A 25,838-nucleotide genomic window follows, 5' to 3' on the forward strand; every position below is an offset into this window, starting at 1 on the left:
GGCGTCTGCAACTTTTGTGAAGCATCAAATCACTGGCATATTAACTATCAAAACATGTTCATGACTGCATAAATGTATTATTGCTTTAAAAAAAAGTCACATATTGTGCATTTCTATTATACACAATTTGTACTAAAGCGATCTAAAAAGTTCATATCAGTAAGTTTTCTCTTTGCACCACCAGGTGGCAGTTTTTGTACTTTCATTTCAAGGGTGCAGATTGCATACGTTTTATTAATATAACTTTATTTATTTTATTAATGACTATAACTGTGTATAACTACTACTGTAAGAAAATATCAGAATTCGGAACATACTTTCATTATTATATTTGCTTGAACTAAGCCGATCTAATCCTGTTTATATGAATTGAACCTGCTCCCGATCAGGTTTGACCTAGCAGAACTGTTGCTATGACAACAACTCTCGGATCAGCTTTGAAGAACGAAACGATTCTGGATCGTGTCAAATCGTCAACATCCAAATCCAGCTAATTGAGTAATCCACGTACGAAGAACGGACCCCATGTTACTATTGTAATTATATCTCACCTCTAAAACCTTGGCGACACTTGCAGGTGAAACCATTGAGCTGGTCAAAGCAGGTGCCTGCATTCTGGCAGGGGCTGGGCAAACAGTCGTTTCGGTCTAGGTCACAGTTCTTACCCACCCATCCAGGCTCACAGTCACACCGATAGCTGTAGGAGCAGTTTAAACAAGAGTAACAGTGAAAACAAGTTCCTTTTTTTTCTTTCTCCTGCTTTTTAAAATGTGTTATGGAGCTGTACCCATTAGGGTCATCCCTGCAGGTCCCATGTAAACATGGATTGCTGGCACACTCATCCACTTGTGAATAGCAGTAGGGATCATGGAACCCTTCAGGGCACTGACAGTGGAAGCCATTCTCATCATCTACACAGGTCCCTCCATTGCGACAGGGATTCGACTGGCACTCATCTATCTCATCCTTACATTGAGGTCCTGAAAACAAGGGACGGTCAAAATGTGATTTCTCTTTTGCATTTGTGAATTTGCCAACTCTTGTGATTGTTTAAAATGATTAAGGTGGGTGTTCCACCCATCTCACCGGTAAAGCCAGGTTTGCAGACACACTCATAGCGATTTATGCCATCTTTGCAAATTCCGTAGTCACAAGGGTTGCTAGCACAGTCGTCAAAGTTGATTTCACAGTTGGTACCTTTGTGGGAATCAAACAGTGTTATTAAGAAATGGTGTAAAAATGATATAGCCAATGCAGATGAATCTGTAATACATAATTCCTCACCTGAAGTGCCATGTTGACACTGGCAGATGTATTTGTTGACAAGGTCAACACATTTGCCACCATTCTGGCAGGGGTTGCTATGGCACTCATTGAGCTGGTTTTCGCAGCGATAGCCAGTGTAGCCAGGCTCACAGTTGCAAGTATAACTGGCAATGCCATCTACGCAAGTACCATGGTGGCATGGGTCAGGCTTACAATTATCAATGTTGCTCTCACACAGTCTTCCTTCAAAACCTGAGGACAAAGAAAAGATGTGTAAAAACAAATAAGAAGAGAATGGTGATTCTAAGATAGCCCAACATTTGAAGAGCTGAGTATAGTTGTGTGAAGAGAGATTTAACAGATTTATAAATTGCATTTGTGGTTTTTCACCGATTGTAAAGATTTTCCTGCTGTGGCCCATGTGAAACTTCATTATTCTTGTTCATAGTATTTACATATTCCTACCATCTGCTCACAGCCACTGTTGCTCACAAACTGTGCATGAGTGATTCAGTGCCCTTTATTTGTGTTTTTGTCTGGGATGTAAATACTTCCTCAGTTTCACTTGCAACCTTTATCCTTCTTATCCAGCACCCCTTTAACTGACCCCCCCTTCCCCAGCTTTTTTTTGGTCTTAAAATGCCCAGTCTCTCTCGTTTTTTTTCCACTCTCTTTCTGTCTGCTACCTCCGTTTCCTTCTTTCTATCTTTTCTGAAAAGTTCTACAGTTTGGAGGCACTGTTTCTGTGGTTTCCATGCCGACAGGCTGTCAAGGCACTAGCCTTGTGAGTAGCAGCGCAGGGCTGGGCTGCAGCGGTGAGAGAGAAAGAGAGTGAGCCCTTCACAGGCCTCACAGACCTGCTTTTGTTCCATCAAGCAGCAGGACAATACCCTGCGTCCCAGCTAACGGGACAGCTCAGCAGAGGGGAACTGGAGCACGGAGAATACCAAACAGCAGGCTGCTTCAGACAATACACAAACTGCATGTCTGTGCTTTCTAAAAGCCTAGCAGCACATGCAGTGTGTACTGTATTGTACCCCAAAATTGTACCATACACATTGGGGCTAATTAAATAAATAAATAAAAAAACAGAAACCAGCTATTCATACAGGTACAACTTTGTGAAGGTAAATGCTGGGAGTTTTAGTTGTGCCATACGGAGCTGTGTGGGTATGCATTGTAGGTTACAGATGAACAGATGTCGGGGTGATGACCGAGCATTACCCCCCTCATCAGCAGCTGCCAGCATTGGTGACCCTATGACATTGGCAGCAGAAGAGGGGGATCTGGGATTTCTTGACAGTCTGCCCCAGAATACGATAATACAAATGTAAAGACTCTGATTCTGAGATCATGCAAATCATTTTTGATGCTTAAACACACAATTGCATTGATATATTGATTTATAAACTTACCTTCAGCACATCGGCATTCATATCCATTAGGTCGGTCAATGCACTTGGCTCCATTCTGGCAAGGAGTGCTGGCGCACTCATCAATGTCGATTTGACACATGGTGCCAGTAAACCCTGGGACAGGCAAACATAGAGGTTAGGGGTCAGTCTAAGGCAGCGGAGGTGAGCTCCTCACACTGGTTGGGTCATTAGGTTCAGCTTTAGGGGCAGTAGGGCTTGGCCAAGTAGAAGATATCTGCACCTTGCTTTATTCAAATCTAAAATCTATACATCTCAATATGTATGTTATAGCATAAAAAATGTTAAAAAAATATCATGACTTTTGCTTGAATGTTAACTGTCCATTTTTGGATGTTAATTAGGTTTTCAAACATTTCTGCCATCAATTAAATTACATTATCTGAAAAAATGTGCACTTGTGTAGGCACTGAGCTTGCAGGAGGCCTTAAACCCTGTCTGTGAAAACATGCTAGTAAGTACAAGAAAAAGTCTGGTGTCCCACAGAAGTGTTCATTCCTGCATCTTTAGAGGGTGTTGTGTTGATTAACAGTGTTATGATGGGATCTATGTTGATGCCTAGGGCAGAAGGTTAGAAGGGGGAGATGCTAGAATTGTTTTCTTCAAGGCCAATGGCCCTCCCCCTTTCCATGCACAAACGCTACCGGCTCAATAGCTAAATGGGGGGTGTGGGGTTGTCTGCCCCAGATGTAAATTGCGGACATGGAAAAGAATCTCATTAGCAGGGCTGCTGTTCCCCCCCACACCTCTATGCAGAGTGAGACGGGTGAGACTGCCGTCCCTTCTCTATGGACAAGTTGGGAAGAGGAGGGGTGCTTGTGTAGAGAGGCCACAATGGTGTCTTTGTTCAGGCACGCAGTTGCATAGTGCTTGAGACCTCACTCTAATGAGTAATTACACAAAACTCTATCAAGCTAGTGGGACATAATGGATTTAGCCTGATATTACAATGAATCGAAATCGTCTATTAAGCGGCAACACAAATGAGCTTTGCTTTATACGTGTTATGAGTTACATGTTTCATACCTGGCTGACAGGTGCAGGTGAAGCCGTTGACCATATCTCGACAGATGCCATCATTTACGCAGGGGTTGCTCTCGCATTCATCAATGTCCACCTCACAGTACTTCCCCTGATAGCCTGGAAAATAAACAGCCAAAATGAAACGGGATTCTAACTCTCTGAATGCAAATCTCAGACTGCAGTTTCTCACAACACAGGGGCCCACAGATACACCCTTAATGTTCTGCGCACTGCACCCTACAGCAAGTTCATGTCTCAGAGGAAATGGAGAATCGCTCTGTCTTTGCAAACTGGGGCCCCTGCTTTGACTAGAAGCACCACACCCTACTGTCCACAGGATGCCCTGTGGTCATCTTTCCATTGAGATCACACATGTTCTATAATCAGCAGAGTGCTGCTCTTGTGTTGCCCCATTCAGGTGAAACAGAGTGTGGGCCGGGGCCAGAGCACTGACGGCGACATAGAATCAGAAAGAATTGGCCCCTCCACGTGAGCCAAGGCCAAGCTGGCGATGATGAGGAGGGTAGGGAAGAAGAGGTGTCTGTGGAAATGAAAGGGGTACAAGCAGAAGTGGGGGAGGGGATGAGAGTGCTGGGAAAAAGTTTGCTCTCTCTATGTGCGAAGGGCGAGGAACGGAGCACAGAGGGGCCCCATTGTTCCACTTCATTCCCACCACTCAAGATCTCATTATAATTCACTGCACACTCCTCCCCCTCTCTTCCAGATTGCCCAATACACCCCGCTCCCATCGCTGATTTGTATGGTTCCCCCAAAAATCTAAAGATGCATGTAGTGCAGGGTTTTCACCAAACATGTGTGCTGAAGACACATGGACAACACTGGTCTGTGGCTGGTCACTGGTCTGTTCCAACTGAAATACCCCTGCTCAAATGACCACTATGTGGTAGGTTACATAAACTTACTCTTCAAAACTTTTGCAAAGGAGATCTGTTTGGTCAAAGTCTGCAAGTCCACAGTGATTATAGGCAAATTTAACGTGAACTAGAAGGTCGATTGCACTGACGTACCAGGCATACAGATGCATGTGAACTCGCCAATGCGGTCCAGGCAGGTGGCATCGTTTTGGCAAGGCATGGACAGACACTCGTTGATATCAATCTCGCAGCGAGGGCCAGTGTAGCCCCGTCCACACTGGCACTGGAACGAGCCTTCAGTGTTTACACACTTTCCAAAATGCTCACAGGGGTTGGCACCTGGCATGACAAAGAGACAGTGGAGAAAGTTAACACTTTCTCTTTACCAAGAGAGACAAAGAGGAGAGAAAGACAGAAATAATCAATGAGAAGGGGAGACATTGTGGAATGTTTACCAATGGAACATTCATCCATGTCTTGGTTGCAGGCACCACCAACAAAGCCAGCAGGGCAGGTGCAGATTGCCCGGCCATTCAGTGGGTTAGTGTCACATACTGCACCCTCATTGCAGGGGTTACTGACACAAGCATCATCCAGATGACAGAGCAAACCTGTAAAGACAGGAAAATATCACTAAATGAATTTTAAAACAACAAACAATATATTAAACTAAATAAGTAAGATAGTTGTACCAGTTTTGCCCACAGGGCACTCGCAGAAAAAAGAGGCCACACGGTCATGACATGTGGCCCCGTTGAAGCAGACAGCTGTGGCACAGTCGTCAATGTTTTCACTGCAGTCATCCCCAGTCCAGCCATTGACGCATACACAGGTGTGCCCTCCAATAGTGTTGAAGCATGTACCACCATTGTGACAAGCATTGGGCTGCATGAGACACTCGTTGACATCCTCAGCACAGTACTGGCCTAAGGAAAGGAAAAGAGATGTCAAGTTATTTTACAAGTTGAAAAACTGTACAAAAGCATGCACATCTCTCTTAACTGGGCGCTCGGCCAAAAAAAAATGCAAAAGGTGCAAATTAAATATTCATCAAAGGCAGCAACACCAAAGCTCCAAAAATAGAAATTTATTAAATTAAAAAGGCTGACACAAAGCGTGTGTAGTAGCATTAAATTTAACGGGGTAACATGTTTTACATTTACCTGTCCACTCAGGAGGGCACTGGCAATTATACGTGTTGACACCATCTACGCAGATCCCATTATTCATGCATTTGTGTCCAGGGCAGTCATCAACATTGTCCTCACAATTGTGTCCCCTGAAGCCTGAGTGGAGAAATGACATGATGGAGAAAATGGGGTAAAAATTAAGTCTAATGTGTTCCTCAAAGCACATAACTTTCAGTAGTTAATCCTCCTCCATAACCAATGACAAATTGATGATGAGAGTAAAGTGAGCAGTAAAAAAGGTTCAGTGGGTGTCGAGTGTTTACATATTCTCACGGTGGTTCCCACAGCGGTAAAGCCAGGACCTGACAGAGCTTTGCTCCAGAGGGCCATACTCCCTGCCATGTTTGCTTGTTTTATAATCTCTCACGGTTTCAATGACTTCCTCTCTAGCGAAAGACATTTCCTGCTTACTCCCCAGAGGGGAGCAAAAAGGCCATAAAATAAATTCCTGCCCAGCAGCCTACTCAATTTCTGTCTTCTACACTTCGACTGTCTTACTCATTCTCCTGTGTATCCTTCTCTCGCTCAGTCTGAGCTATTAATAGCAAGCGTGAGATATCACTGCCTGGAAAGGGAAATCCCAAATCAAAGGGATGGCATAAGTATGAAAATGTTAGTGTATGTTCATACCTGGCAAACAAGCACATTCGTAGGTGTGGTCACCGGTCTGATGGCAGGTGCCGCCGTTGAGACATTGTGATGGGGCACAGGGCTGGGTGGGCACCTCGCATGTGCGCCCGCTGTACCCTGTAAGGCACTCACAGCGAAATGAGCCATGTGTATTCATGCAGATGCCACCATTAAGACACTTTCCGGGTTTGCGGCACTCATCAATATCATTGCGACAGTTCTTTCCCTGATACCCAGGTGGGCATGAGCAGTTGTAGTGATTATTCCAATTGGTACAACGAGCACCATTGGCACAAGGACTTGTGGCACACGCATCAACGAGAGAACAATCCTGACCTGTAAAGAGAAGAAACATCAACAAACCTGCTATAATTTCCTTAAAATTTACCACGAAGGCGTGAAGGCTTCACTAAGCTTACCTCTAAAGCCTCGCTGACACACACAGGTGTACTGTGGGATTGAATTCGCCACTTGGCTCTTGCAGGCTGCTGCATTTAGACAAGGCGAACGGTGACAGGGATCCATATGCTGACAGAGCGAACCGATATAACCAGGCCGGCATCTATCAAAATGCACAAATTTAGAACATGAGTGTTGAAGTATTTTAGCCATTATATGAACTTTTATCAACAATTTAGTTCAGGGTTCTCACTTAATCCATGCACAGAACACTTAACAAACATACTATGATTGTTATAAAATGAGGTTAACAAAGTGTTCCCCATTGATGGGTTGCAGCTGGAAGGGCATCCGCTGTGTGAAACATGTGCTGGATAAGTTGGCGATTCATTCTGCTGTGGTGATCCCAGATAAATAAAGGGACTAAGTCGAAAATAAAATGAATGAATAAATGAGGGTAAAAAAATAGGTGAATACAAACACAGACAGAAAAAAAAAATATTTCACGTCTTTTACCAGCCGTTGCATATGCCTGTCTTGACTCTAACAGCAAAGCACACTTTTTTCATGCTCTGGAAATCATGCTTTTCTTTATAACACATTGCATTGTAGGATCATTACTGATTTTGTTCTATTTCTTCACTGCATTCAGTAGTAAAACATGGTTGTGTATAACACAACTACCGGTATTCACCCATGAGACTTTGCAATCTGTATAGAGTGTTACCTTCACAATGGAGACCACTCAAAAGACAGAAGACAACAAACCATAGGCATGATATGCTGGTCAAGCCACTTTGTGGCAGCTGAATACAGTTTTTTCTGCTCTTGTTATATGCCTTTCAGTACAGGAAGGTTATCTTGATGGACAATTGAGTGGGACCTGAAACTGAACAGGTAAGATAAAATAAACAACTTTTTTTCTTTAAAAAAGGTTCTCTCTCATGGGCTCTGGGGCCTTTAGCAAGCTAGGCTTGAGAATCCAGTGTGTGTTGGGTAACCCTACACCCACACAGGGAGCCCTGCCACAGGATGAACTCCCACATCAAATAGACCGTTTGAAGCTGATGACAAGCACTAGGATGGTTTGTTCTCTCTGTGTCCCCCTCAGGCCCTCTCTCTCTTTTCACTGTAAAACAACCCCTGGGCAGAGACAACAATGGCTTTTCCTCCTCTTTCTGTTACAGGATGACCAGTTTTTACACTGAGCTATCTGTCCCTTTGTTTTTTTGCCTCTTTTGTGGCTGGCATCTCCTCCCCCACACTTATTTGAAGCAGTTTCTCTCTGACCTCAGAGGGTGGCTTCAAAGAAGAGTTGGCCTATAGGGGGGGCAGTTTCGGACAGTTTGCTGTATTACAAGCAAAATGCTTTACAGTACATTCCAACCACCAAACGTCAGGTACTGTCGTGACATCTGCACTTGTACCCATAAAGACAAGAGATCATTTCACAGAGTTCTGACGTTTGGTAGACACGCCTACAGACATTTTAATTAGCAGTAATTTCATCATGAAAATCAAACTTCAACCAAAAAAAGCAGTTATAAGGGAGCCGACCTTAAGCTTACAGCCTTATGCTGTTACAAGTTTTATGATTAAAGAGATCAATGTTTCATACTAAAGGATAAAATTAAATGGCTAAAGCTGAAGAAGAAAAAAAGAAATCCTTACTTTGTTCATTGGTTATGCCTGCAATACATTTCACAATACAGTTAACTACACAAGTGTTTGTCAGGTCATGGTTGTTTTTTCAAGCCTTAAGGCTGATTTATACTTCTGCGTCAAATGCCGGCGTATGCTACGGCGCTGACGCGTAGCCCTTTGCCGTGGCCATCGCCGCCACTGACGTGCACCTCTCAAAAAATGTAACTACACGTCGCAACGCCGCGTAGCGTAAGCTCTGTGATTGGTCGGCTTGGTAGCGCTGACGAGTCTGGGCGGGACCGAGAGCCGCACGAATGGTACGAGTGATTGTTTACAAGTGTGGAGTCCCGTGAAGGAGCTCTGGATGGAAAGTTTTGTTTTGTGTTCACCTCATAGTTAAAGTTGTTGCCATCCGCCGGTTCCTGCCTCAAAATGAGCGAGTTTGAGCCACTTGTACATCCCGGAAGTGTTCAGGAAAAGCAAAAAAGCAGAGAAGAAACTCGACACAGAGGAACATTAACACCTCACTGCCCACTAGTGTTTCAGAAGTGTTAATGCAGACCGACAGAGACAGCGCGCAGAAGTATAAATGCACAGCCACGCCCGTTGCCTGCGCCGTGGGTTACGCCGGTCACAAAACTGAAACAGTATAAATCAGGCTTTAATCTGAACTGAAAAAGCCCAACTGGACCAAATTGAGGGAGTTACATCTTATGCCTGTTATTATTATTTTCTCAACATCGATGAACACGTAAAAAATGGCATTAGGCTGTAAGTTTCTAGATAGTTTTGCTCAAGGAAGAAACAGATCAGCTATAAGAAAGAATTCCTAATGAATACTAAGGGCTACTCCTCCATCTCCAGAAGCCCCCATTGCTGCACACTGCTTTTCCTTATGAACCCTTCACATGCTGAGAGGTCAAATGTCAGAGGTCAGCAGTCTGATTGTGATGATAATGTCAGCCAGTGTAGTGTGTGTGTGTTGGGGAGGGGCTTCGGGGGGCGTCTGTTAGGGAGAGAATGTCTTTCGGTGAGTGGGATGGGGGAAGAGTCCGGTACGGAGAGTCATGTCATGTCATATTTCCTGTAATCCCTGGTCTTCTGCTCTGAAAACATTCGCACTCTTTCTGAATCCCAGATCCCTGTTGCTGCGGCAACCTCACAGACGACCGAGCAAGCCTGACACCCCACCAATCACCCCCTACCCTTCATCCCCTTGGCTATTTGTCATGGCTTGGCTGGGTTTATTTAGAGGCAAATTAACTATGTCTGGAATCTTTAGGGTCACTGAAAAAAAAATTTAACTGGGAGTTGCGGCAATTTAAAGAGTTTCGAGGAGACAGGGAGGAGACCTGCATCAAGGTTCAACTAGCATGCAGTCTGACACTCAAACCCCTTATAAAAGTGCACATTCTCGGCAATGGGCCTTTAAACACCAGAGACGTAGATTACCTTACAATTTGTTGTTTGCCTGTCTTTGACTTTAGGAAACTATGTAAATGCCAAAGAGAGTGAATGTGTACTAAACTGCTCAGATTCTAGGGTAACGAACTATGTAACAAAAACAAACCTTTATAGTTCACAAACAGTTAAAAGTTGTTTTGATGGACCTCAATGGTCTGCTGAATCACTGCTGAACTGCTTGTGGGATTTTAAACTTACTCGACTATGAGGAATTGTGGATGTGTTGACAAGAACTATTTCCACACACAAAGAAAGGGAGCCTCTGGCCTGCAAAACATGATAACGTGCATGTGTGTGAGTTTTGGAATGCACTCCACCTCTTTCTCACTCTCTCTCTCTCTCTCTCTCTCTCTCTCTCTCTCTCTCTCTATCTGTGTATCCATGCTGGAGCGTCTTACTTATTGCATCATGAAAACCTTGGTTAAAGTGTGTGTGAATGTGTAAAAATTGGTCAAGTAGCAGCAGGGGGGGGGGTTAAGATATTTGTCCTCGCAGTGTTCTGTAGCCAAAACACACATTCTTTTGTCTGGGTCTTGGCTGTGCCTATCCAAAAACACACAGCTAAGAACTTTCCTATCAGAGCTTTTAGAGTGAACTTATTGTACAAGGTCTTCATCCTGGTAGGAACTTAACTGTGAGCAAGGATGTGCAACAAAAAGAATTTGGGGAATTTTGAATGTCATATGAATGGAGATTTCTTAGCCATTTCTGGGATGTTTCTCACCATTTACATGTACACATGTACTAAGACTTGACCCCTGGCCCCTAAATGTCAGAATATACAAGGGTGAGATAGGAAGAAGGTAGAGACAATAATCCTCCAATGTCACAACACCACTGATGGCTCATGCCAGCTGCAAATAGCACCACACAACTGTTCAAATCAGTCAGCACATCTTTGGCTGTCTGCCTTCGCTCTGCTTCTTTAAAGGATTATACCCAAAACAATGGCACTATTCTGTCTGTAAACCTCAAAACAGATGTGCGTACACACACAAACACACACACTCCAGGCTGTTAGATCACATGCACATGTATGGTAGCAAATTCACAGCACTTTGTCCCTGATGATGTTGGAAGTAGGTTAATGATGCAGCTGGACAGGTTGACAATTAAGCAGTGACTCCTAACTGAGAGAAAGACAAACAACTCAGGGCACTGATGCAGTCAAAACTCCACCACAAATACCTCACATGCACACTCAATCACGCAGTTTGACTCACAAGTATATTCTTCCCTTAAGTAGCTGAGAAACAAGAAAAGACATCAGATTTATATATATAAAAAACAATGGATAGTGTTTCATTCAAAAAATAAAAGCTGTATAGGTGCATCCACAAACCACATAAAAAAGAATTTCATGGGACATGAGAGTCTTAGACCTTGTGAAACAGATATTCATGTACACAGGGGTTTTTTGGGTGCTGTTAGAATGATTAATGTTTGTAAAGCTCGACATCTCTGCTCGTTTTTGAAACCCAACACCGTGTTTCCTGATCTCAAAGTCATTATGGCAGTGTCACCTGACACTATTTTCTTTAGCACAATACCATACAATCATCTAGCAGTCTAAGGTCGCCTGTGAACGAGAAGCAAAACACACAGCATCTCCCTCAAAGAGCTTCATCTGGTCAGTCATGGTCCAGGAAGCACCAAACATTGGAGTTCCCAACAGGATTCCAATATCCCTGTTACTTGAAGCCCTCCTTCCCACACTCAGGTAAAAGACAATAACAATGCATTTCATAACTTTGTCCTTTAGTAGGAAGTTAGGGTGAGCTGAGGATAGGTCTCTGAAACTAAACCCTGTTTGTTTGCTTTGAAAACAAAAGATATCTTAGGTTTGAAGCTACTTCCAGGCTATCAAAATTCCAAAAGTCCCCAAAGAAAAAAAATTGTCTGTGGAAGGGTCTGGCATACAGCCGCTCCATTCCATTGTGAAGAACCCATACTGACACCACACTGCCAACTAGAGCCTGTACCCCTCCCCCAACCACCCCCTCCCTGGTCCCCATCTTCTCAAAGAGGAACCAAAGTGGGGGTAGGGGAGCATTTTGTGGGCCAAATAAAAGAGCTAAAGTAGTCAGAACCCTATTGTTTGAGGACGGGGGAGCAGTGGCCCAAACAAGCAGGCTTTCAGGCCTGCGCTCAAACGAACCAACAGGCCTCTGCTGTAGCCTGGCAACAGTAACCCATGGCTGAGACGAGAGCTGAGTAAGAGGGGGTTTGTGAGGATAAAACTTTCACAGGAACTGAATCTTCCAGACTTGAAGATAAACACTCTATAATCGTTGGTAATAATTTCAGACTTAGGCACATTTAATATGTTTTGAAAATATAGATTTGGGGATATTTTTTTTTTGTGGATAGTATGAAGTTTGCCTAATGTAAACAAATAAGGACCTATTGAATATTTGTAAATGGCATTTATGGAGAGTTTATCTTCTTTAGCTAACCCACTGTCCCACTGTGTTGCATCAACCAGATTAGACTAACTGGAAGACTAAAATATTAAAATTTCCTTTTAAGGTCTAAACCTTAAACCACTAAAGGGTCAAGTAGGACTATAAATTAGATACATTTTAAAATATTTTTGTGTAGAGAAATGAAAATGAAAAAAAGCCAACAATAACTGCACTGCAAGAACCTCAGCCTTGAGGTTTTCCAAAGCATTCTTCAATGTTCTTCACCACAAAAGCCCAACACAGGACCTAAACCAATCCAGATCTCTTGGAACTCCAAAAGAAACAGTCTTTTCTTATTGATTCTGCTACACTAACATGATTTAAAAAATAGACTGAAAGGGCTTTGTTTTTCACAGCTGTAAACTAAAACTCCACATAATTCAAAAAATAACTTGTAGGCATAACGTGTTTGTGGATTGGGAAATCTCACTGGAAATTTAAAATTGGACAAGTTTTATGGCATAAAGACCATCCTTCGAAATCTGCCAACTAGTATTCAGTAGTATTCTACACTGAAATGTAAATTTTTAAAAGTTGCGTGGAAGTGTTCAATAGATATTACTGTGATTGGCTCCAATGATCATTCATTCACACATCCGTGTTTGTGCTTGGTAAAGAATGAAGCAATGATCATTGTATCCAAGTATATATATTTATTTTGAGCAAGTGAACATAATCGCACAAAAATCCACTTAACAGCACTCAATATGCAAGCAGGACATGCTTGTATCATCGTATATTTTATATTTTAGATCCAATTGGTTGTTGGATTTTTGGTCCAATAGAATTTAGTGGTTTTGACAATCCTATTATCACATAAATCACAAAACATGCAAATAAAATAAAACTTTAAATGCTCTCTACATCAAATTTAGAAACACTTAGGAAATTTTAATGTGACTGTGATCAGAAAACAGAGCACCAGGGAGCCTGATAAGAGTTGAAAGAAAGCACTCAGGTAGAGGCCAAAGAAAGCCTCTTATCTAGAGCTCTGTCACCAATAAACTACTCCGGTCTTTGCTCTTATCTTGCCCTTTAGCAGTAAATAGCAAAAGAAACCATAGCATTCCTCCTTAGATTATTAAAGCTGGAGACTTGCAGTACGGTATACGAGTATGTGATCATATTAAACTTAATTAAATCAAAGTGATTAGCAAAGGTTGGAATCAAGAACTTGTTAATGGTGGGCTTTGTCTCCATGGACCCCATTAAGTGAATCTCACAGACACTAAAAGTGTTTTATTTATGATGCTGGGATATTTGATGGGTCACAAAAGAAGTCGGAAGATGAGAGAGGGTAAAAGCATAAGATTTCCTCAGCTGTCTTGATAGACAGGATGTGAGGAGAGTAGAGGGGTCAGGAGTCAGCACTTCCTGTGACAGGGCCTGGGAACTTGGACTCCCTGCTTGCAGCATCACACTACAGCCCTTCGTCACTCCATTCACCATACTGTCAAATTCAATTACACCCCAACAGCTCTCCAGTCCCATTAAATGCCTAGGATAGGGTTCTCTACACAATCTGCATACCTACAGGTGGATGTCTCAATTCACCCAGTAAACCTCACCTAAAACATTAGTTCCTCAAAACATTAATTGATTCTCCAGAGTCCTGACTAGACAGGAGGTAAAGACAGCAGACCGTTCAGTGGTGGCAGAGAAGGAATCTTACAAAGGAATTCCGCACTATCTGCAATATATTAAAGGAAAACAACAGAGCTAAACTCCTCATTGCAAAAAAGTTTTCCATCCCTTACAATATGCGCAACCATAACGATACATGATCCATAAAGTACATTTTGGATGTACACTGCTAAATTATTTTCTTTCCTTTGTCAATCTTTACTATTCTATGTAAATACAGTTTTTAGGTGACGAAAGCAGAGACCGCTTCATGTCTTCATACATCATTTCTTAAGAGGCAGAGAACTTCCTTGGGTCACTAAACACTCACAATTTATAGACACACTTTGCTAGTAGGGTCAAGGTGACACCATAAATAATGAACACAGCACCACTGTATCCTCTTCCTTTCTGAACAGCTGAGTGGGAAAGTGTAAACATAAAGGCTTCTGTTTGTTGTCATATCTGCTACACATGATCATTTCCAATGCTTGCTCTCAGAAAGTGACAGTGTCCTGGGCTTGTAGGGACAACGGAGAAACGCCATATCACTTCGCTGCGTGCGTGAGAGCATGTGTTAGGAGACCCGTGGGCCGCCGGCTCCTCTCCTCCATAGGCCTGTCTGTCTCGGCATGGGGCGGCAGGCCGCTCAATGGCAGCACCTGGCCCTCCGCTCCCCCTTTGTAAGAGTCTGACTTCACTGGATTACCATCACAACATCCACCAGCTGTCCCTCCACACCCCCTCTCCCCAACACATATCCCTACCCCCGCCTTATTCTTCCAGCTGGACCCTCTCTGAATGACACTCTCACAATCTGCCTAATTATCTCTTTGCCTCAGACGAGACTTTATCCCACACCGTGGCTGCACTTGCTTGCATGCTCTCCATGCTGGGGGGATGACATCAGAGGCATGATGACACTTTAACAGAGTTTCCTGACTCTTCACCTAGAGTGACATTCCTGGACTCCTCACAACAAGTGCACTGCTCCTCTCTATGACTTGCTTTTGCTATTGAAGAGGGATTCATATATCACCAGACCAGAATTGAATAGGCTGATACACAGCAGTATTGGCTGTATATCCTTGGGTATTCCAACTTCCTTGGTGTCACAATTGCAGTGTAAGTTTGACATAATAAACCCATCACAGGGTTTGTCAGATATAGTTAAACAACCTGTGCCACAGTAAGGGAACCAAACAGGTTGTTTGAATATTCCACATTAATGCTGTGCCAGGTCATGAAAGTTGCCCAAGAAGGATTGGATTGTGGCCCATTGTGAAGAAGCACTCAGTAGAGAGAGTTAGAGAGGGATTACTTCTGTAATCTGTCATGGACCGCACCAGCCACTGAAGCTCTCAGCGCAGGAGACCATGACATGACATATGAGCCAAACAAGAACTGGGGCTTGGGATATAACGCAACCAGACCAAGGTACAAGTTAAGCAACAGTCAACACAACAGGCTAATAACTGAGCTGGTAACAGTTACAGTCCTAAGGGGCATATTGGCATGATATTACAGTCACTAGAGATCTTTCTTGCAATGATACTACGCTAAATAGGACAGTTAACTTCCTCCAGGGGCAGTAGGTCTAACGGTAAGGAAGGAAAACGTGTAATTGGGATGAACAGGTGAAGACTTTTTGCAAATCTTTTTCTCAGAGACCAGATTGCCTAGAAATCTCAGAGCTGTTCTTGTGAAATCGTGATGTCAAACCAGTACTCCTTACTACGTCTAGTTCAACCTTTGTTTGCTAAAGGTGCCATTATCCACTCTTATATACCCTTTCTTCTCTAGTCCTCCTCCTTCTACTCTCTCTGGTCTCTCTAGTGGTGCTGGGTTACAGGTTGGTATCTGGAGGAATAAAGGTTCCTTTCTGTAGTTTTGGATCTCTGGTTTCATCAGAATCTCTAGGGAGGGAGCTGGAGTGGGTCTACTGTCCCCATAGCTCAAAGACTGGTCAGACCACTCTCTTGTGACTGGCCATTCCAGATGGTTATATTACAGTGTTATGTGGTATTTACTTTCCTCTCATTTTTTAAATATATATTTTTTACTTACACAACAGATCGGAGCTGTTTTTACACCCATATAACAACATTGAAATCTTAAAACTAATCTAAATAGCATTCTGTCAACAAAAAATATTCAAATAAACCCTCTGGAATGAGACAAACAGATAGAGCAAAGCAATTTTTACTATGGTTACACATTTACTAACACATTGGGTTTATAATCTGGCTTGAGGTGTGCTGGGTAATGATTAAATAATGTTATACTGACACACAAGGAATTGCGGTACCACCTTGATGTCTAAATCCTTGGTTTTTATGAGGAATTATATTTACACTCCAACTTACAGGAATCAAGTTAACGTCTTTTATCTGTGCCCTACCACAAAAGAGCTTCAGTTTGCTTCAACAATCATCAATCAGTTAGGACTTAATTCCCTGTTTTCACCCCATAACAAACCACCGTTTCCTGTGGTGTGAGTTTGCATTACAGTTTCAGGTTAAAGTTCAACTGGGCTTTATCCAGGATACCTGGTCAGTGGGCAAGTAAAAATGGCTTGCCTTGGGTATGACATTCTTTGGTTAATAGGAAGGCAATTTAATTAGGTAGATTATTGCTACACCGTACAACCCAACAACAGTCAACTTTGTCAAATGAAATGAGTGTAGTTAACTCAAAATTTACTGAAAGGCAATTCTACTTATTTAAAAAGAGTTTTGAACTCAGCGTTGAAGGTAATGAGTTAATTAAATACCTTATTACTTTAACTTACATGGAGCAAGTTCACAGTACTCAGATTAGTTTTTTAACTCATGGTTTGTAGCAATTGGTTTCCTCAAACTGTTTGAGTTGCCTTAACTTGGGTTTAAAAGTACTCAGTTGGTTTGAGTTCTCTTTATTTACTGGCTTTTACTGTGCTCAAATTGCTTCATTTACTCAAATAGATTAAGTTCACAGTACTCATTAGGATTAGTTTTTGAACTTAAACGATTTGTTTCAATTGGTTTTCTCAAATGGTTTGAGTTACATTAAGTTACCTTAAGTTTTTGGGTTTTACAGTGTATAGGGCAAAAAGAGCAACTTAAAGGTGTAAATAACTAAATTAGTGCAAGTTATGTAAATTATAAAAGGGTTTTCTTAGAGAAAACACTAACTGGGGCAGTTTTAATAGGTTTTAAAATATGTTTAAGTGAAGCAGTATTGATTGCATATAAGTATTAGTAATTTAAATATTTTGTTCATTTTCTAATAAGTGAATAAATAAATATTTATAATAATAATAATAGAAATAACTGCCTTAAACAGCCATTAAAAAAAATAAAATGACTGCTTTTAGTTTTATAATGCTACTGATTTGGCCATCACGTATAACCACATAGAGTGGTTCCCACGTATCAGTGCCTCTTGGGAAAAAAAAAAAAAACACTAATCACCATGAATGAAAGCTAGAGTGCACAGACACAATTTTCCAAATCAGGCGGGAAACATAAAACAACAGCCCCAGGCTTTCATGTGATAACAATCACTTTGTATTAGCATAAACAAAGACAAAGCCTGTGTGAAGGAACGCTATGTATTCTGAACACCACACGATTTGAGCAAAAGAGCACTTAAATTTACCGTAAGAAGCCCAGTCAAACATTTTACGTGAAATCTTATGGGCTGTTATAGTGTGGCTCAAAGCATTTTTTGTTAGCACAAAAATATATGGTCACCTTGGGTGAACTATGAGTCGCTGAATCTGCTCAATGATTCAGATTTTCATACTAAAACACAATTCAAAATGCATAAGATCTCCTGCATGACATTAAAACCTTTCTCTGTGGTTTGCCACTCCATTTCCGTTTTGCACATAGTGAAAAAGTTATTAAATCTCTATGTAGAACTGATAACCAAGACTGAATAACAGCAGTAGTCATCCAGTTAACAAGTACTAACAGTGTGGAACACACCACTGAGAATATAAAGCGTCAAGAAGCAGGTGATTTCAGAAAACACATGTGAGATTGATGTAAACAAATAAAAGTGTATTTGCAATAAAAATGACAGCTCTGTGCTTACAAGCATCTTGAATCAATGCACATTCCTCCATTTTCGCACGGCCTGTGTGTATCCACGCAGAGCAATCCTGTAGAAAGAGAGGGGACAATGAGGCAGAGACCACATCACATTCACCAACAAAAGCAAATACCCTTTTATTTTGAACAAAGCAGAAATAGGTGACATTGCACGTTATTTATTTCACTTGAACACAATACAACATACATATCCCGCTTATTCCAGTATAAAGACTTTGGCTCACAGCTTTAGGTTTGATTAGGTATCACTTTTGTAAATATACATTGCGTCTTATCTGTTAAAGAGTGCCGCGAGATAACATTCAGATTCTCTCACAGACTCGCGCTTTGTTTGAATGACAATAGAATTCGCCACGTGAACTCTTTATCAGTTAAGAGAGGAGGCTAAATTAGTATGGTTTCCGATCAAATTGTAATAATTCAACAAAACAATACGTTATCGCTCCAATTCTAACGGTTAACTATTAAGATAGAGCTGTAGATTGCATGGTAGATGTTTATCCTCAACAGGTTGCATCTGTTAATTCTTTTTAATTTCAGAATATTGTATTTTCCATGTTTGTGTACGTTAAAAAGGTTGAATGAACTCTCAATTAGCACATCTCAGTCAAGCAATCAGGAGTTCAGAATTGCATAGTAATAAAAAAAAACTCATTTTTTTTTTTGCTCATTTACCACAATTTCATGCCCAAAATAAAAACTAAGTTCAATTCTGATTTTTTTTTGTTTCACAAAGACATCGACACAATAAAAACCGCTTCGTATACTCTTCAAAAACCATTTCATATTTCATATAAAGTTTAGAACACAAAAACACAATCTCAAAATTGTAAAACATAAAACTCAAAGATAATTTAGGCCAGTGATTTAACTGAATTTCAATTACTATGCTCATTAATCGCTTTTCTGGGCTAGCAGTGCAGCGAAGCGGACATTTACTTTTTTTTTCTCACGGTTCAGCTGTAATTACACAATTATACACTACATGCAAACCAAAGTAATGCAGTCCCCTCTAAAACTACTTATGTTATCCAGAAGAACTAAACTCAAAGTCAGAATTTATCCCCACAACAAACAATTAGCGAATGCATGCCTCAGCAACAAAGAGAAAGTGTCCCCATGTGCAACAGTGGATGCTTTGAAGACTTTAAATCCCATCATCAGTGAATATTCGTGCGTAATGTCTGCGGCGATGCTCACAACAGTAGTCGATGCTTATGTACATTTGCGCCACTGTTTATCGCAAATAAAAGACAGCTTACTTTACATTTAAATGTTTATTTATCTTGTGATTTTTGAAACGAGCTCGTTTATGAGAACTGATGTATTCAGATGTATTCATCTAACAAAAAACTGACGTTTTGTATGAACTCACAAAATGTGATAATTCTGGACCCCGTAAAATAAACGAGTAACGTTAGGTCGAAGACAGGACGTGATGATGTTTCAATGCTTCTAATGGAACAGGTTGTATGTCCATACATGTCCCAGACTCGGATAAACCTAGTCAAAAATGAAGAAAAGGATCAGTCATCTTACCTTCGCTGTTGTGCACCAGATATAAAATTGACAAAAATATCCAAAGGCTGTAATTCCCCATATTTTTGTGGAAACTCGATCCTACTCCTTTTTTGAAAATGTTAGCAAAAATACATCCTTTAAGAAATGAATCGGCGATTGAAGCTCCAGGCAATCACATTAGGATGAAGTAGCGTCATGCAGTTCTTTTCAGTGAATTTCATAGAAATTAAGCGTTTCGATATAGTCCAGTTCAGTATTTCCTTCTGCAGCTCGGACTCGGCTGCCGTGCGTCTCGAAATACCTCCAGGAACTTTTGAAAAAGTTTCTCTACTTCACTTCGGATCGGAGTCCATCGGCTGGCTTCGTATCCCTCCGCCCCCTGCTCAAGCCTGCGCTCACTTAAGGGTGTTGTTCGCCTCTCCGCTTGGCGGAATAGTGCGGATTCGTCAGGGGTTTGCTTTGAGAAAGCATTATTTTTTTCCCTTTGGAGAAAGGGTTTGGTAAAAGTTAAACTCAAATAACCTTTGCGTTTTGTATATCACACAAATCCTTAGGTAAAAATGAGAAGAGTGAGGTATGAAATTGTAAGTAGGTATAATGAAGATTTTTAAAGATGATAAACAGTGAGGGTGAACAGGACAACAATGAACAGTTTAATAATTTGTTGATAACTTGTTTTAAGAGTGGTTGAGCAGACAGCAAAACTGAGGTGAATTAGCTATCACAGCTAGTGTTTTTCAGCCAATAATGAACTTCCGGTGAAAGCTTTATTTGACTGTTTTCATACGTTTCCTTTTGCAGCATCAATGTTGTAATATATTTCAAATACATTCAGTTAAATAGACTTAAGCATTCATTTGGTTGTTAAAGTAAAAAAGCGACAAAACAGAGACCATCATTAGTAGCAGGCTATCGAAGAAATTCCATCGAAAATAGTGGTGTAAAATTAACTTCCATATTTTAAAGACATGGCATGGAAAAAATATAATTTAATGCAGTGCTTCTTGTTTTTTCTGATGCCCACTTTATCTCAGCTAGGCAGTGTTTTTTTAAGAAATCAGATCTTAAATGCAGGGATTTTGTATGGGAAGACAATTAACTGGAAGCCCTGGGGCTGGCTGACAGAAATTAAAAGTCTGTGTGCATATACCCCCATTAGTGCTTTATCAAGATTACCCATATAGACATCTGATATATGACAATATTTGCATATTACATATATGACATACAAGTTCATATTTGGATTTTACATATGTAAAATGTCATATATATGTAACATATATTTAAAAATATTATATACAACAAATTGTATAGTTTTTTTAACCACTGAAATTTCAAATATGTACATGTTCAAATATATATATATATATATATATATATATATATATATATATATATATATATATATATATATATATATATATATTAGCCCTTCATGAAGACATATATAACATTACAGCTAATATATTTGTAATTCCAATGGTTATAAAAAAACAGACTTTTTTTTTTTTGCAATACTTTGTATATACTTTATATTGTATATATGTTGCCTCTTTGACATATATTTATAACTGTGAAATCTAAAGGTAAATTGGATGTCTTACATGTAATTTGTATTGCCGAAATATCAGATTTCTATGTGGGTAGGCTAATTGTCTGTTTGGGTCATTCAGAATACTAAAGCTGCCTATAATGATGTGTCATCATGATCATACTTTCAGAAACAAAAACAACACTTAAACAAATAAGTGTATCAGTAAGAGAAGATTGCTGCTAGATCAGATACGATTGTGGTCGGAAGTTGATGAGAATTATTTATATTACTTATTAAATTTTGCCTGAATTGCATTTTATTAACTTCTACCCCTAACCCTAAACTCAACTATCACAGCAATGTAAAAACAGTAGTTGTACAGAGGGCACTGCACAGGTTGAGCCCTATGTGTGCACGTGCCTGCCTTAAACCAACCGTCACAGAAATATAAAAGTATTAGTTACTGTTATACAGCATCACAAAAATTATGCCATATTGATGTGCGTATCTGCAGCCCTTTCCTATCTTTACCTTAGGAGAATCTAAAAACCATGCTAAGTGAACTAGTCAGACCCAGTGGCTAGCATAGCAACATATCTAATGCTTTAGGTTAGAAACGATTCTGATGATTCTGATGATGATGATGACTATTAGTTTGGTAATACAAACTAAAATCCCCAAACATTACCTTTAAAGTTTGGGATTTAGATCTGAAGATTTGGTAGTCTGTTCTTCAGTTCTACAAAGAGCCATAGAAGGGGCCTGCAGTCTCCCGCATAGGACAGCATCTATGGTTATGGCCACTTGTTTGAAGAATATGTACTGTGTTTGCTAGATGGAAATTGGAGCAGACACTCCCTCATTTCTCTAGAAGCAGTATGGATATTGATTGAAGCTTCTTCCCTACACCCTGCCCCGGTGTACTCATTTTCTACGACATATAGAGACTCGGTTGTTCTGTGGCACATAGCAGAGCTGGTTGCTTATAGAGACAATGGTAGCAATTTGAATAAGAAAAGAGCTACTGCATTATGACACAGTTTCTCTCGGTGGGGGGTGCAGTAGGGGGGAGGGAACAAAACACTAACATTAAGGGATGTGGTTTGTCCCCCCCCCCAAATCACTGAATAAATTAGTGCAAGCAATGGTTATGGAATCTAACAAGCTCACAAAAATAATAGGTTCGTTAGAGAGCCCATCAAGCAGGTGTAGTTTGATAAAAAAAAATTGTCTGAAAATTGCTGGCCTATATTAGATGTCATGTGTTAGTTGGTTGATATTGGATATGTAGCTACGTTTTAAATCGTATATCTAAAGATGTCTTACTCAGTCTAATGAAATTACATTCCTAAATAAGCTCATTAATATTAGGAACACCAATATATATATATATATATATATATATATATATATATATATATATATATATATATATATATATATATATATATACACACACACACCAATAACACTATATAGACAGTGGGGGAAATATGTATTCAACACGTCACCATTTCTTTCAGAAAACACATTTCTAAAGGTGCCGTTGACCTGAAATTTTCACCAGATGTTGTTGGTAACAACCCAATAAATTCAAATTTGCAAAGACAACAAATCTAACAAATCTAGAAATTAAGTTATGTGTGATAAAAAGAAAAAGTATTATACACATAAAGATAAGGAGCTGTAGAAAGGGAGTGAAAGCCCAGACAGCAGCTGAAATGTTTTAGTAGTTATTCGTCGTAAATTAATATTAACATTAGCAAAATGATGAAAATGAAACCAGGGTGGACATTTTAGCAGGACAATGATCCAAAACAGCCAAAAAACTCAAATGGTTTCAGAGAAAGACTATCAAGCTGTAGAATGGCCCAGCCAAACCCCTGACTTAAGTCCAATCGAAAATCCAAAATAAGGATCAGATTGGATAGACGAGATCCAGAGAACCATCAATATCTGTTGAGGTCAGCTCAACTCTCTTGAGGTCTGTGAAAAACTCACACCTGAGCAATTCATGTGACTTCATTCAGGAGTTCTGTTTGGGAGTGAGTTGTTTGAATAACACTTTTGTGAACCAGGCAGGGTAATAACTGTACTGTGGTATTACTGACTGTACTATGAAGTGGGATACGGGTGGCCGCTGTGATCGGATACTATACCAAACTTGGCGACATGGGGGTGTTACAAAAAGCGTAGCAGCAGGGAAAGTGGGGGTGGTAAGTTATGGGGGTTTTCCGGGAGAAATAAAAAAAATGGGAGGGTAGCGGGATAGATGGATCTGAAATACGGGAGACTCCCGGGAAAAACGTGAGTGTTGGCAGGTATGCAGTACTTTCTCTTTCTGTCATTCCTTTCTTATTATACATAACATTTTTTACTTTTTAAAATTTTTTATGTTTGTATCGTTTGAGTTTTTACCAAAATCTGGTTCAATTCCATGTCAACAGCTCCTTTTAGAAATAGTATTCCCTAGACAAAACATGACGAATGAATGAATACTTATTTCATTCATTCATTCATTTTCTTGTCGGCTTAGTCCATTTATTATAATGGGGTAGCCACAGCGGAATGAACCGCCAACTTATCCAGCATGTTTATTCAGGGCGCCACTGCCTCGCCCTGAATACTTATTTCCCCCACTTTAAATAGGTTGCCTGTGTTTAACAGTATTAAAAATGGCCAAAACCAACAGACTGTCATGCAGCTTGGGCTATGCAATGTCATATGATTAAAATTGTTTTTAAACAGAGAAATTTGATAATATAAAGGGTTTATTATCTGCTCTTAATAAATGATTTAAATGGCATCCTATTTATTTAATTCAATTAAGATTTTTGTGTTTTAATCAACCACTCCGCTAAAGTATTTATATTTCTTTCAGTGTGTACTTCAAATTATCAGCGCTCTCTTCTGGTTTTGCTTGATAGTTGGAGAATGTTAAGCAACAGTTGTCTGATATTGTTTTGAATACTTGGAGCGGTAACAGAAGGCATTCTTACCCGTTGTGTTTTGGGACGCTGTTTTGTTTATTGTTTTGCTGTGTATGAGGTTAATTCATGCGCAATATCTACTCACGCTGTATTTAAGGGGAGGCAATTTTTTTTTGTTTGCTTGTCACGCTGGGGTTATGGATGGCAGATGACTTGGCAAAGATCCATATTAATGGCTTTGCTGTCACAGTGTTGTGATGACAGCGAGAGTAATTTGAGTTCATTTTAGTTCAAATATGAGAGAAAATCATGATGATTAATGGTTTTTCCAGAGCACTGAAAAATTGTTTTAAAGGATTCAACTGAAGCGCAAACTGCATACCATGAAACTTTCAAAACATCATGCTAGATTATCAGATGACAATATTTAGTGTTATTAGGCTTGACAGAAAATGTTTCATTTACACGCCTTAGGCGATAAATTTGTGACGATACACAGATTACTTTTGATACAAAGAACTGCCTTAATGACCATATTTTTAACGGCACAATTGATCACATTATGATGAAATGAATATACTATATAAGTAATATTAGGTGCATATTAGTATACAATTTAATTTGATATTTTTTTAGGTAATTTAATAAATTCCTATTGATAACCTGTTAACCATTTTAAAAACATGAACCTGAAAATAAAAATTTTAGCCTAACCTGTTGTAAATCTTAAGATTTGCTTTGAGCAACAGACTTTAAGACTTTGTAAAAGAAGACACTGGGCCTTAATAAAGTGAAAAAAAGTAAAAAAAAAAAAATTATATATATAATATGCATTTATTGAACTCTTATGTGCTATTAGGGATGATTTTGAGTCTTAATTTGGCCATAACTTTTTCTGTACTTCAGCTAGAATAATTTTGGTGACAAATTTTATTTAGACACATATATTTTGAGAAAATACTTTGATTTAAAGAAAAAAGAAAAAACAAAAAAACTCAACATTATACACTCTGAGCAAATTTACTACCCTTTTGTTATGTTAGAGATGAAAACATCTACTGAATTTAACTGTTGTCAAAATGCATCAGACAAAATTGTTTTGCAGAAATCTGTTAATCAACCCTAGTCCTGATCAAAATGACTAAATTGCTTAGAAAATTAGATGATTTTAACTCTTTAATTGCCCAATTCATAAATGATGTCACTGATTTGGTGAAAAAACACACACAAAAAGAATATAAAATATAAAATTTTTCAATATAAAAAGTATTGTGAACTGGATTATTATTTTTTTTATCAAAGTCTTGGACATGTGAAACAACATTGCCTTTGAGGCATTGTTTTTGATCAGTTTTAATTTATTTCTCCCTAATTTACTGTTGATGGCTGTTTTTACTCTGTTGATTTCCATTATAACAACATTTCTTTAATTACAAAACCAAAACACCATATAAACATGCATTTTTGATTGTTAGTGGTTTTCTCTATTGGGAAAAGGTAAAGTTTGTTATTTTTACTGTTGATCATCAGTTGGCACCATTACTCTTTAGATAGGCCTGCGCAAAAAGAGTTTCTGGATTTTATATGGAGTATAACAGTAAATAAAGTGTGTGTATGTGTGTTTGTGAGTGTGTGAGAGTGACCTTTACGCACTTTGATGTGAAAATCTAAATCTGCATCTCAGCTCTTAGAACTACATGGAGTAAACATAAACAAAGACTGTGTATTTATGCACCATCAAATG

At 39.7% G+C, this 25,838-nt stretch overlaps 1 protein-coding gene across 1 annotated transcript in view; it reads right to left on the minus strand.

The window, feature by feature from the left end:
* notch3 (notch receptor 3) overlaps positions 1 to 19,945 on the minus strand; it is a 33,409-nt gene extending 13,464 nt beyond the window's left edge. Inside the window, 14 exon segments of the mRNA NM_131549.2 lie at positions 552 to 697; positions 788 to 980; positions 1,087 to 1,197; positions 1,285 to 1,518; positions 2,682 to 2,795; positions 3,726 to 3,839; positions 4,751 to 4,936; positions 5,053 to 5,208; positions 5,290 to 5,523; positions 5,761 to 5,883; positions 6,418 to 6,753; positions 6,837 to 6,979; positions 18,093 to 18,159; positions 19,649 to 19,945. Coding sequence (NP_571624.2) covers positions 552 to 697; positions 788 to 980; positions 1,087 to 1,197; positions 1,285 to 1,518; positions 2,682 to 2,795; positions 3,726 to 3,839; positions 4,751 to 4,936; positions 5,053 to 5,208; positions 5,290 to 5,523; positions 5,761 to 5,883; positions 6,418 to 6,753; positions 6,837 to 6,979; positions 18,093 to 18,159; positions 19,649 to 19,709 — 2,218 coding nt within the window. The 5' untranslated portion in view covers positions 19,710 to 19,945.
* Positions 19,946 to 25,838: the final 5,893 nt, after the last annotated feature.

The sequence above is a fragment of the Danio rerio genome, chromosome 3, assembly GCF_049306965.1.
Source record: "Danio rerio strain Tuebingen ecotype United States chromosome 3, GRCz12tu, whole genome shotgun sequence".
NCBI lineage: Eukaryota > Metazoa > Chordata > Actinopteri > Cypriniformes > Danionidae > Danio > Danio rerio.